Raw genomic sequence first — 13239 nt, 5'->3', positions numbered from 1 at the left:
TAAATGATATTAGAACCCTGTTTACATCACATAGCACTAAATAAGAATTACCTTTACTGCCAAGATTGTGTGCTGCAATTCCAATTTGCTTTGGAATATTGGTGCCCAAGGAGATCAGGAATTGACATTAAAATGCTACAATTATTAAAGTAAAAGAGACACGAATCAAGGCGGCACAGTAACGTAGTCAGGCCTTCCTGTCTGGAGTTTGACGATTACAAAAGGTATTTCTACACTTTTAATTTACCAATGCTGACATATTCTTACACTGTTTAAAATAAACACACCAAGCAACTGTCTGATGGAGCCACGAGGCAAAAATATTGTTCGCTTTTGCTACAACTTGTAAAAAAAAAAAAAAAAAAAAAAGAAACAATATAACTGCAGTGTTTAGCAAGGTACAGCCAATCCTGGATTCAAACCCACGTTCATCCATCGGGAGACAGATGGGCTAACCGCTGAGCTAAACTCTCATCCTCCCATCACACTGACAACTGCACCCTTAAGGCGTAGCTAGTGAGGTCATGCACTCGCTGAAATTTGTTATTTCTTTTACATACTAAACAGTCACACATTAAAATTGGCGAGGTATGAAATGTGAAACTTGAAATAAGTAAATAGCAATTCCATGTCACATACTGAACATAGAGTACATATCTCTATTTTAAATATTCACATTTTAGTTCAGTACTTATATAAGACAAATTTATGAAATATATATTTTAAATTGGCTAGAGGTAAATTTTGCCGTGGTGTTATATTAAATGTACATACACATCAGACATTTTTTTTTTTTTTTTTTGATTGCCAGAATGGCAGCTGACTCTCACCATGCGGACAACTATCTAGCCTTGAGGCTAATAATAGTCAGTCAGTGCTGTTTTAGATTAAGTATGTCAAGTTGTCATATATTCCAGGTGATTAAGGGAAACAGTTGATGTTTTTTTTTCTTTGTCTGTGTGTTTTTTGCAAACAATGAGATGGTGAGAAATGTTTGTATCGTGTAGGGATCGTAGTTGTTTATGGCGACCACATTGTCATCGTGTCATTTTGCTGCAACTACATTCATAGTTTCTCTATACTCTGTCAGTATTTTAGCCCTCATTTTAGCAGATCTAAAGGAGATTGGAAAATGTATAAGATAGTTGATATTAGCTCCTTAGAGCAGGGGTGTCAAACTCATTTTTGTCATGGGTCACAATTTCGTCATGTTTTTATTTAGTTTCCCATATTAATCTACTTTATTCTAGACTCTGAAAACTTTTATGTTCTGAGGTCGAACAGAGCGTCAGGTGCAGCCGCCTCTTTAATGCAAATGAGTGTCGTCCTCCTGTGGCGTGTTGCCCTTAGGACGCGACGGGTATCCGCCTCTGCTCCTTTAAGGCAATGAGGAATTAAAGCGTCTGCAGGGGAAGAGGGGGGGATGGGGTGTGTGTGTGGAGGGGGTGGGGGGGTTATTCAATGTAATGCTCCCAGAGAGTCCGTGTGGTGCGATTACAGAGAGCGGCAGCGGGGAAGATGCGCTTGCTCGCCTCTTGCTGGACGTACAGAGGCGATGAAGATGATTTGACTTTGGAATCCCAGCGCAAAACAACCTTAGCCCAGCACCTTCCTCTTTTTTGAGTGCTTATTCGCTAGTTCATTTATGTATGTTTAATTTAATCTTTCTAAACCACCCGCTAAAAACATAACCTGTTAGTTAATTAAGGTAATTGGAGCGTCGGACTTTTCCTCTCTTTCTTTTTTTTTCTTTTTAAATTAAATTGAGTTTAGGCAGTTGAACCTTCCGTTGTTTAATGATCTGTTCGTGCATGCCTCTGACTCAGCATCACACACACACACACACACACACACACACACGCGCGCGCGCGCTCACACACCTGGTCTTCACCCCCTCAGCATCCTTTTGAGAAGCAGCAAGGCGCGGAGCAGATGAGAGTGTGCACAGCACTCCCCGAGACAATCACCGGGCTCACTGATGCTCCAAAAGTGGGGCAAAAAAAAGTAGCAAGGACAAATTAAAAGTACAAGACTCGGGGCGGTTTGCTTGAAGACAAATGTTTAACATCACCCTAAACACTCTGAAGAGAACCCCAGGAAGGCACCGGTGTGAGGAAGAAGAGCAAGCATAGCTGTGGGGGGATTGAATGGAGCAGGGCATGTGGATATTGGCTTTTACCTTGTTCCAGAGCATCTTGAATGGTAAGTTTCATTTGTTCTTAATGTACACATTTATTATTGATGCATATGACACATATAGTGAGGGAGGATGGATGTGACCCACATGAAATGGATTTTGCATGACTGTCTAAAAGCTGACACCCTTGATAAAGGAAGGTGAAGCATGCACAAGATCCATGGAAAACCCTTCAAGCTGTCCACCAAAATACATCTCTATAGATGACTCGATCAGACAAATTGCATCTGTTTGTGCTCATATTCAATATTATTATTATTATTATTCATTATAATTTGATTTGGAATAATTTCAAATTTTACTGTGGTCTTTTCAATGAAAACTGCATTTTCATGTCTGTCTTTAAATTTAACTGTTGATGCTACATATTCTCTCTGCACCGCTGTGGCCCTTAGTAATAGGTGACGTACTTGATACAATGAACATTTGATTTGCCAGTGCCCTTCCTTTAGCAGATTTGCTCAAATTTACATTCAAAAAATTAAGAAAAATGTATGCACACTAAACAAATAACAACAAATTGATAGTGTCATTTATTGCACCTTTAAATAAAATCCCAATATACTACGCCCTCTTTTCTCCATCAGTGTGGCTCAATATTTATATTTTTCCATTTATATAAATGGGAAAATTAAGAAAACCATCATAAAATTGTAGTAGTAATCCAAAACTAAAATGCAATATCATGCATTGTACAGAGGTCATATTTATTAGAATTTTATTAAAGTTCAAAACACACTAAACATGCATTTTCCATTCAAATGGCCAAAAGTGTCATTCAAATGTATTCAGGTTTGCTTGTTGTTTTCTTAGACTGGTATATTTGCGATAGGACACCAGATCACACATGTGGCGGATGTTGTGCAAGCTTATTTGTGTCATGAATTTTCATTTCTATAGTCAATAGAAGAAAATTCCTAGTTGATTGCACTCAGTTATTGGTCAGCGTCCCTTCTACAAGGAGGGCATTATGACTGCCTGGGTGTGTATGAAAGGCAGGGTCGATGAAGGGAAAGAAAATGGTAAAATGCGTGCAAAAACACATCGGGGCTTAGATTTTTACATAGTTGTACACAATCAAAATGGAGGGTCAAGAAAAGCTAAATGCACAAAGCAGAATTTTTTTTTCTGTTTAAATGTGGGGAACAGTGAATTTTACAGGTATGAATACATTTGAGCCGCATTGAGGAGCTGTGATGTGATATGGTGTGTCCCTAAAATGGATTTTCCCTTCTGCCTGGGAGGATAAAATAAGGCTTCAGAATGGGTTTTGGTCTCGGCGTTGCCTCTTTTTTTCATCCGGTGCCATATATTGACACTGACTAAAATGATGTTTCCCTTCAGCTTGCACTGAAACTCATAAAAGAACAATAAAGAATCCTCATTAATCATAATTGTCTGACTGTGACATTAAATCAACTGATTTGCAAGAGTCTGTATTTTTATTGTGTGAGGCATTATTGAACCGGCCTGTGGCAAACAAATGATAGGAATTAGGCTGCCATGAGTGTAGACGTTACATTGTCGAGGGGGAGGGGGGTTAAAAAAATTGTTTTTTTAAAAGAAGTACATGTTTCATCATTTGCTGTTTGTGTTGTCATTTTATTAGATTTCAACGTCGAGGAGGCCTGCTTTATTAACTATTGTTGATTAGCTTGAAAATGAGGTGTTCATTGGCTGAGCAGGCATTGTCAGACTGAATGAATGACCTTGTAGACAGGAGGCAGCACAATGATTGGTTTCTAGACCATTCTTGCTGTTTCAGAGCTAGGCCTATCACATGCTCACTGGCCTGTCTCTATGGTAACCTCCTTAATGGCTGTCCAAAAACATTTACCATAAGGTGTATAGAAAACTATACCGCGGTAGGCGGAAAAAAAAGGATCATATTTGTTCCTGTGCTCTGATTGTTTACCATTTTCTGCACTGCATCATGGGATTGTCTTACCACATCACAACACGATAGAACCTCTTACGTTATGGATGTTTATAGAATGCTAAATGTTTTAGACATTGGATTTGGAGTTCAGTGGGAGGAGCTAATCAAAACCGCTCCCGCACCAACAAAGAGGAGTGTTTGTTTTCATACAGAATGTAGCTAATTTCAGCTCCATCCGTTTTTTGGGAACTTATGCTACATCCACATTTACACTGGTCGTTAATATAAAGTATATGAGCCACATAAAAAAAGAAAAAACAACAACAACCGAAGTCCACACAAGATGCCCATCCAACCATCCATTTTCTGAGCCGCTTCTCCTCACTAGGGTCGCGGGCGTGCTGGAGCCCATCCCAGCTGTCACTGGGCAGGAGGCGGGGTACACCCTGAACTGGTTGCCAGCCAATCGCAGGGCACATAGAAACAAACAACCATTCGCACTCACAGTCATGCCTACGGGCAATTTAGAGTCTCCAATAAATGCATGTTTTTGGGATGTGGGAGGAAACCGGAGTGCCCGGAGAAAACCCACGCAGACACAGGGAGAACATGCAAACTCCACACAGGCGGGGCCAGGGATTGAACCCGGGTCCTCAGAACTGTGAGGCAGACGCTCTAACCAGTCGTCCACCGTGCCGCCCACAAGATGCCCTTTTAACAAAATATCTGTCAACATGAAAACTCATTTGCCCACCGTCAAGTGGTATTCAAACAATTACAGTACAGTATAAGCCTAACAGAGCTGCATTGTCACTGTCCAGTCTCCAAATGGTCTTTTGTGTGTGTGTGGTTTTTTTTTTTTTACAGATTCATATGCTAACAAAGAAAAATGCTTTTGACTTTTTTTCCATAAGTTAAAAAACAAAGTTCTTCATATTCAAATTATAATACAACATTGATGCTCCTATAGTGTGCAAAAAATATAACAATCTAAATAAACTTGAAAACAAAATCTGATTTATGCAGAATTTAAAGGGGAAAAGTGAGTTTTAGAAAGTTTTTCAGTAGCTCCGTTTTAGGTGCCCTGATAAATGGATGTGGACAAAAGGCCGACATGCATAGAAAAATATCTGTAATGACGTGGATGTAGCCTCATTTATTTGATATGTCATTTCTAAAGTGAACATGAAGACCTGCATTCTTTGGAAACGTGGGTAGGACTAAATGGAACAGTCCTTAAATGGTTCAGGTCTTACCTGGAGGAAAGGAGTTATTTTGTAACCATTGGAATTCAATCTTATCGAATGGCAATGACCTATGGGGCCACTCAACGGTCAGTTGTTGGACCTCTCCTGTTCAGCCTGTATATGCTACCCTTGGGTCAAATTCTTCAGAACTCTAATTTTGACTATCATAGCTATGCAGATGACACAGTTATATCTAGCAGTGTCTCCAGATGACTATAGTTCAATTGAGATGTTGTATCACTGTCTGAAACGGATAAATAACTGGATGAGCCAAAATATTCTTAAATTAAATCACAACAAAACTGAGATAATTGTTTTTGGCAATAAAGAAAAGAGGATTGCTGTTAATAAATACCTGTAAATAGTAAATACTCTCTTTAAAAACCAAAGATCAAGTCTGAAACCTTGGTGTACTGATAGATTCTGACTTGACTTTCAACAGTCATATCAAATCAATTACTAAAACTGTCATCTGAAAAACATATCCAGAGTGAAGGCTTGCATGTACCAAGTAGACCAGGAGAAGCTCATCCATGCGTTTATCTCAAGTAGCCTTGACTATTGTAATGGTCTTCTGACTGGACTCCCTAAAAAGAGCATTAAACAGCTGCAGCTCATTCAGAATGCTGCAGTTCGGGTTCTGATCAGAATATAGAAGTCAGAGCATATTACTCCAATTCTAAAGTATTTACACTGGTTCCCAGTCAGCTTTAGAAAATATTTTAAAGTTCTGCTACTGGTCAATAAATCACTAAATGGTTTAGGTCCTGAATACATGAAAGAAATGCTCATGGAATATAAACTCAGTAGGGCTCTGAGATTGACAGACACAGGTCAAATAGTGGAGCACAGAGTCCAAAGCAAACGTGGTGAAGCAGCATATCGTTATTATGCTGCACACAAATGAAATAAGTTGCCAACAGAAGTGACGTCTCGGTTAAAAACGTTTTTAAATTATATTTCTTGCACTGTATGCTGTTTTAATTGTACTTTTATTTTATTTTCTCTTTGTTTTAAAAGTGTATAAGCATTTTTCTTTCTTTCTTTGTTTTTAAATGCTTTTAATCATGTAAAGTACATTGAGTTACCTTGTGTATGAAATGCACGATATGAATACATTTGCTTTGCTTTGCCTTAACACAAATTAAAAATTATATTTCAGTTTTTTCGTGTGTAATAATGAACCGATTCTGCCATCAATATTCTACACAAATGGAAACAAATTCAATCTTTCCCTGAGCACTGCCTCAAGGCAAAACCGTTAAAAAGGTCTATTCACATTCTTGCTGAAAAGACGTAAAGAGGAGCAGCGGTTAAATGTAGTCATACACATGAGGCTTAAAGACTTAATCATGTATGTGTTCGATAAGATAACAGTTAGGCAGAGATCAGGGGATCATGCAATCACATTTTTATCTCAATTATCTCTGACCTTTTCGCCGAGAAAAACATAAGAAAAACGGAAGCTATCTCTTCGATTAGTGAGCCTACCAATTTTGTCATGACCTCATACTAGCAAGCTGAAACACCGGCTGGGACAAGGGTGGATAGATGGATTCAACTTGGCTGTGAGAAGAAGGGCCCAAGCAGTGTGTATAACAAGACAGTGGAGAGTGATGAGAACCCAATTAGAACTGTGGGATGACCCTTCCAGATGACTACAACGGCTCGACATTGTCAGAGTGCAATAAAGTGAAATCTGATCATCTTTACTGTCCTACACATTAGGGATGTTTACTAGCAAATAATTATAGCTTGATTGCAGATATTATATCACCGCCTATGACATCTAATTACATGTTGAAAACACAGAGTCAAGTGATAGATCATCTTGAACCGCTTTACTCCGATATGAATAGCTAATGAGCTGGATTAAGTATAGCAACCCACATAACTCGGTGGCTCACTTGTGTGTTATGAGAGGGTTTGTTGGATTACATTCTCACCACTCAGTGATTCCAGCTGAAAAGGCTGCTAATGTTGGGTAATGGATACACTGATGTGTGATCATAATTGATATCCATAGTTCATTCGTACTAGCCGGATAATGAAGGGCTACTCTACTGCACGGCGCCTCCTTGAGCCCGTCTAGCACTCTAATTAGGTGCAAGCTTTGGCCACGAGCTTGCGTGTGCTTCATCCAGTGCAAAATCTAATTACTGATCATACTATGTCTGTCTGGATTCCAGCGAATCGGAGGTGTAATTGCACAAGCTGGCGTGTAAATGTCTCCTGTATTAAAATGTTAACGATCTCATTTAGCATCTGCGTGGAAAGAAGCTGCTGAAGCCCTCAGCAGACAGATCTAGGTGTTTGATCATGCGTGCAAAGTGAGGTTGTAGTACATCTGGCGGGGGTTTCCCCCTCTCAGACTTGCTTTTCAGCAGAGAGGATGCTTTTCATTCGCTCAGCACCTGTCAAAGTGACATATCATATTAGTGTACTGCACTACACACAGGTACTGTAGTGGGGGAGCGAGAGAAAACAACATGAAATCAGTTATGGCAAGTTGAAGAGCATTATCCGGCTCATTAAGACACTGGTATTGCAACAGGAGATCAGAACATTCAGAAAGAGAGAGAGGTCATCCCATCAAGTAATTGTAGTCAAATGCCCAACCCTAGGTTGGTCTTCACCCCAAGATACAGTAGAAGTGGAACAAGCAATATTTATGATACATCAACATTTCTTCAAATAGAAGAAATGTAATCTGAACCAACTTGCCCAAACTGCTTATGTATTGTGTGTGGTCATTTGTAAGAATATTAACCGATTGTGAAACATTAAAACATTACAAGTACCAATAGTGACAGTAATGTGTGGAAGCCAGTGGCAGTTTCTGGCTAGTGCACTATATGCGGCCGTATTGGGCAACATTGCTGGCCTTGCACAGCGCGCAGTTCTACGAGTGCCACTGGTGGCAGCATTTCATTCAGTTTTCAATAAAGATAATAATAAAATTGAAACTGACAAATTTCATTCAACTATGCAGTATGTTTTGAAATTGGTTTGTACTATGCAATGGTATAGAACTACTCTGCATCACACCAGCTAATATTTTGAACCCAACCCAAATATTTGAAGTCAGTATGGTCATACAGCAGCACTACAACCACTTCAAATAGTTCTTTCAGTGCCAATAAGAGAGAATCATTCAGGTCTTTCTTAAGCCTAAATGTTTTACATAAAGAATCCAGTGACAAATCCAGTTTTTAACCGTAAGAATCCAGTAAATTCATCAAGCTACCATGTGAATTATTAGTATACTGCAGACATTGTTTTTCTTTTTTGTTTTAAAAATGCTGATTGGCGGTTTATCCCCGATTATTCAGGAATTTTGAGGCTTTATAAATATATGTAATAATTATAATGGGGGCGGCACAGTGGGCGACTGGTTAGAGCGTCTGCCACACAGTTCTGAGGACCGGGGTTCAATCCCCGGCCCCGCCTGTGTGGAGTTTGCATGTTCTCCCCGTGCCTGCGTGGTTTTTCTCCGGGCACTCCGGTTTCCTTCCACATCCCAAAAACATGCATGGTAGGTTAATTGACAACTCTAAATTGCCCGTAGGTGTGAATCTGAGTGTGAATGGTTGTTTGTTTGTATGTGCCCTGCGATTGGCTGGCAACCAGTTCAGGGTGTAGCCCGCCTACTGCCCGATGATAGCTGGGATAGGCTCCAGCACTCCCGCGACCATAGTGAGGAGAGACTGCTCAGAAAATGGATGGATGGATGAATTATAATGGCCGTCAATTATCTGCAAATTCTTGCTTTTCGCAGTCCAGCCCGGTCCCTATCCGACGCAAATAGCGGGGGTCCACTGTAATGCAAAATGGAAGATTTTCAATTTACAATGGCTGGTTTTTAAAAACAATAGGTTACCGTTAAACCTTGGTAAATTACCATATCCTAGTTTAAAATGGGAAACATCAACAGCGACAATAAGGCTAGTGCTCATGTTTCTCTCTGTGTGCCAGGCCAACAATCCTTGTGTTCTCTATGCCCCAGCTGAGCATTTGTTCATTGTGGAGGACAGGTGGTGGAAGTGTGATGAGTTTGCCATCCATCACCCACCAAGAAAAACATTGGAGCAGGACTTCATAAATATTTCCCCTTAATCCAGTCTTGCATGTACTACGGCCAGGCTTTGAACTCGACACACGTTGAGGACCAAAGCAGAATTGATCTCGGGCCTGTGCGTAATGCATGTGCCGGGAATGGTGCTGCTTGTGCATGTCTACCGTCACCTAAACAATTACACACACAGTCTCTCCTGGACCTTCTAGTTTTCCAACAGTTACAGCTTTGTATGTTGCACTACTGCATCGCTGCTCAATTTCATTTTCAGGAGATATTTCACTGCCTGGGTGTGTGATGGGCCACAGTCCAAGATAATGGAGGAGGCAAGGCTGGATAGACAGAGTGACACATAGACAAATGAGTCCAGCTTGTTTTTGCTGACACTGCTCTTTATTTTTAAACTGTGGCACAGATGCTATGACTAAAGACCAAGCTAGAACTAGTTATTTTAAGCCCGCCATTAAAAAAAAAAATCTTATTGGAGTTATAGTGGGCTATAAGAGGGTGTGTTTGCAGGTGCACTAGGAGTGCTTTATTGTGTATTTCTTCATGCGCAAGTACCTATAAGCTGCAAAAACAAATGTGGTTTACAATATGTGTTCTAATGAGCAGGTGTGCTTGCACTGTGGGTTTAATTGGGGCACTTGGTGGGCGTGACATGTAGTAGCTGCGCCTCGGGGCCTGATTTATGTCCTTTCAGGTGCTCATTGATCCCCTAGCCTGACGGGAGACTCAGTGCATTATCAATAATCTTCGTACATTGTGGTATTCCACATCCCTCGCACATACCCGGCCATTTTGCGCGTAAGGGCTTGAGAGGCGTGACTCATTGAAGTCCGCAGGTGGGTAGTATTCCTGGAATCTGAAGTTTTCCTGAGACATGTGAATGGCATTAAAATCCATTTGGGACATATGTCACACTTTAATTGTGAAATCAGTAAATTCTCTTGTGATTGACGTCTGTCCAGTGAGACGTGGGCACATCGAACAGGCTCCTTTAAAGGACCATGTGTTTTTGTATTCTCTCTGTATACCTACTCTATTAAATAAATACTGCACTATATGTATGTCATGTAGTCTGCGTTTGGAAGGTTATCAATAAAGCGAGCGGCCAGCTGTTGATCAGCGTTGCCCAGCAACCATACCAGCGCCACACACACGTGTCGCTTAAACAGATTGTACGACCGACGATGAGATCAAATCTGAACAAAATTATTCCAAATCTAGCACTCCATCGCACCATTACGATGACTGCAGTTGTGTGGCGCTTTCAGACAAACTCCCAAACTGCTGTGCAGCATGTTTGGAACGAAAATGCCGCTCACACCTCGAGTTTAATGTGGCAGGGTCACATTATGGCTGTTGGGCAATTGATGAGCGTATATGGGCAAGGTGTGTCGAGTCAGTTGCCGAGCCAGCAGCAGTCGTCAGAGGCTCGGAGCACGCAAGCGAATCAAAACGTGCAATATGATGTTGCACCTTCCTGGGGCGCTGCACAGGAGGAAACCCGCTTAAATCTTGGGTAGAATACGCGCAAGGCTAAATATGAGAGGGAACGCCCACATTTTAGGGTTACTCCACCCAAAGTGCGCACATGGCCAGAAGATACGCAAGTGATAGACTTAAGTAGACGGCAGAATGGACGCAGAGGGGAAAAAAGCGCGGCACTGCGCTACTTTTCTGACTTAAGCATACGGGAGAATATAGCCTATTGAGCTTTCATAAGTATAAGCTGCACTGTCTCCACTTTGCTGTAGTGGTCTGTTTTGTTGCTGCCATTGGTCTCCTCTTGAATAAAATGTCTCCTTACCATGACTAACAGTCTTGCCGATGATTGTAATCAAATCTCATTCCAATTCAATGTGCCACGTTTTTTTCTTTTCTTTTTTTTAATAGTTTCCAGTGGCTCTATTTTGAAGTGGAAAAGTGCCTGCGCCAAAACGAGGCAAGTAGAGCCAAAGAGAGCTGAGTTGGTGCTGCAGTGGAAAAGCAACATAATGGAACACGGTCATTTAACAAAAGAAGTGAAGAATTTAATGTAGTTATCCTCCCCAAAAGGGAGTAATTTGGACCAAATGCCATATCCAGAAGCATGTCACCATTTGCATGTTGCTAAGTGTCCCCATACACTGCTGTCAGGCTGAGGTCTATTAAGTATTGCTCTGTGCCTCTCTATCTGGAACATCCATCCCCACCAGTGATTATGCTAATTACTATTTGATCAGATGATTAAATTAAGACTTGATTCAGTCAAGGTATTAAAATACTCAGAATACATTTGTGTCTCTTTGGTCCCCAAGAGTCCCTGTCACTTGAGGAAAGGATGACCGGAGAGGAAGTGTAGACAAATATTGCTCCTTTTTATTCAGCCCGTGGCACATGGAGAGCGGTAATAAACCAAGACGGGGGGCTGAGGGGGAGAGGTGGAGAAATGGAAAGAAATGAAGTAAAGGAGAAAATAAGGCAGTGTGTGCACGGGGTGGGGGATTGCTGAAAGGAGACGTGCTGTGGTCCCCCTAAGTGTTGAATAAACATGCTTGGTTTAGGGAAAATGGCTGCGATAAATGTTTAATATGATAATTCCATAAAGACGGTCAAATGAGTCTGGAGTATTAAAACGAGCATGGCACGCAGCAGCAGCTTTGAAGATGGAAGTGGGGAGATAATGGCAAAAGAGCTAACAGGATGAGAGCAGCCAGCTGCTGTGACATCGACATTAACACACTCCACCAGCTGCTGGTCACAGACGTCTCTTGGACAAAATAGGGATGGCAGTATAGCTTCAAATGCCTGCCATGGCCTGATAATGACACTATCAATTAAAAAAAAAAAAAAAAAAAAAAAAGTAAAATCAAATATGACATATATATAATATAATAATATATATGACATGACTAATTGGATGCTAGAGGGACGCAAATTCAAGACCCGTTGTGGACAAAATATTTGAAAATGGGAATAGTTGCGAGATAGATTTTGCTCCTTGCTTCCTTTCTCTTCAGAACAAATAGATAATTTCCCCACTGGGATCAGGGTACGCTGGTAGTATTGTCAAAAATATTACAGTTTGGGGTGCATTGGTTTAAAGAGAGAAAACTATGTAATTCCTTTGCAGCAATTCAAAACAAATCTCAAACAGTATTGTGATAAAAATCTTAACAGCATCATGACAGTATACATTATAATCTCAAAGAGATTATCACCCTGGCAATAAAAGCACAATACATTTTTATGGCTCAGATAAGAGAATACCAGCTCTTGTCTTAAACTCTGGAAATAAGTAAGTAAGATAATTAGGCATTCTCAATAACGTTTATAGAAAGACCAGAGACACAGGGAGAGGAGGAAATATTGTTTATAAAGCACATTTAATAGACATTGACTATGCTTTGCACACGCGCACCCACAAATGCATGTACACACACACACACACACACACACACACAAGGTAGAAATTGTGAAGTGTACACACAAGTGGCCCAAATCACTGGTGGCTCAATTCTGTGCGTATGTACAGTGGTTTCCATGTTGTGTAACTGGATCAGACCCACCCTCCAGTAACCGGCCTGGTAACTGTGGATTTGAGTTGCCTAGTTTGCAGAGGTATATTTGATCTGCGATGACCTTCTTCATCACTGTGATTGTAGGTTTGATCTGGCCACCGCCAATAAGCTTTTTGAATACACTATATTTGGATTGTAATATTGATCCAGGAACTATTTCTCAGCCTTTTGTGATAAAGTGGTGTCAGTAAGGGGATCTATAATGCCACCCCAACATTGGTCAGCCCTGTGTGAAAGAAAATGGGTGAAGAAATATGCAGATGGGAGTTTGGAAT

At 40.7% G+C, this 13239-nt stretch overlaps 1 protein-coding gene across 5 annotated transcripts in view; it reads left to right on the top strand.

The window, feature by feature from the left end:
- The first annotated feature begins 1517 nt into the window (after positions 1-1517).
- The window catches only part of dscamb (Down syndrome cell adhesion molecule b), a 127037-nt gene continuing 115315 nt past the window's right edge, over positions 1518-13239 (top strand). For all 5 annotated transcript variants that reach the window (XM_061682193.1, XM_061682191.1, XM_061682192.1 and 2 more), the window contains exon 1: positions 1518-2202. In XM_061682193.1, coding sequence (XP_061538177.1) covers positions 2148-2202 — 55 coding nt within the window. In that variant the 5' untranslated portion in view covers positions 1518-2147. The remainder of the gene's footprint in view (positions 2203-13239) is intronic.

Source organism: Phycodurus eques, chromosome 7, assembly GCF_024500275.1.
Source record: "Phycodurus eques isolate BA_2022a chromosome 7, UOR_Pequ_1.1, whole genome shotgun sequence".
In the NCBI taxonomy this organism is placed as follows: domain Eukaryota; kingdom Metazoa; phylum Chordata; class Actinopteri; order Syngnathiformes; family Syngnathidae; genus Phycodurus; species Phycodurus eques.
This window is presented reverse-complemented; position numbering and strand designations above follow the sequence as displayed.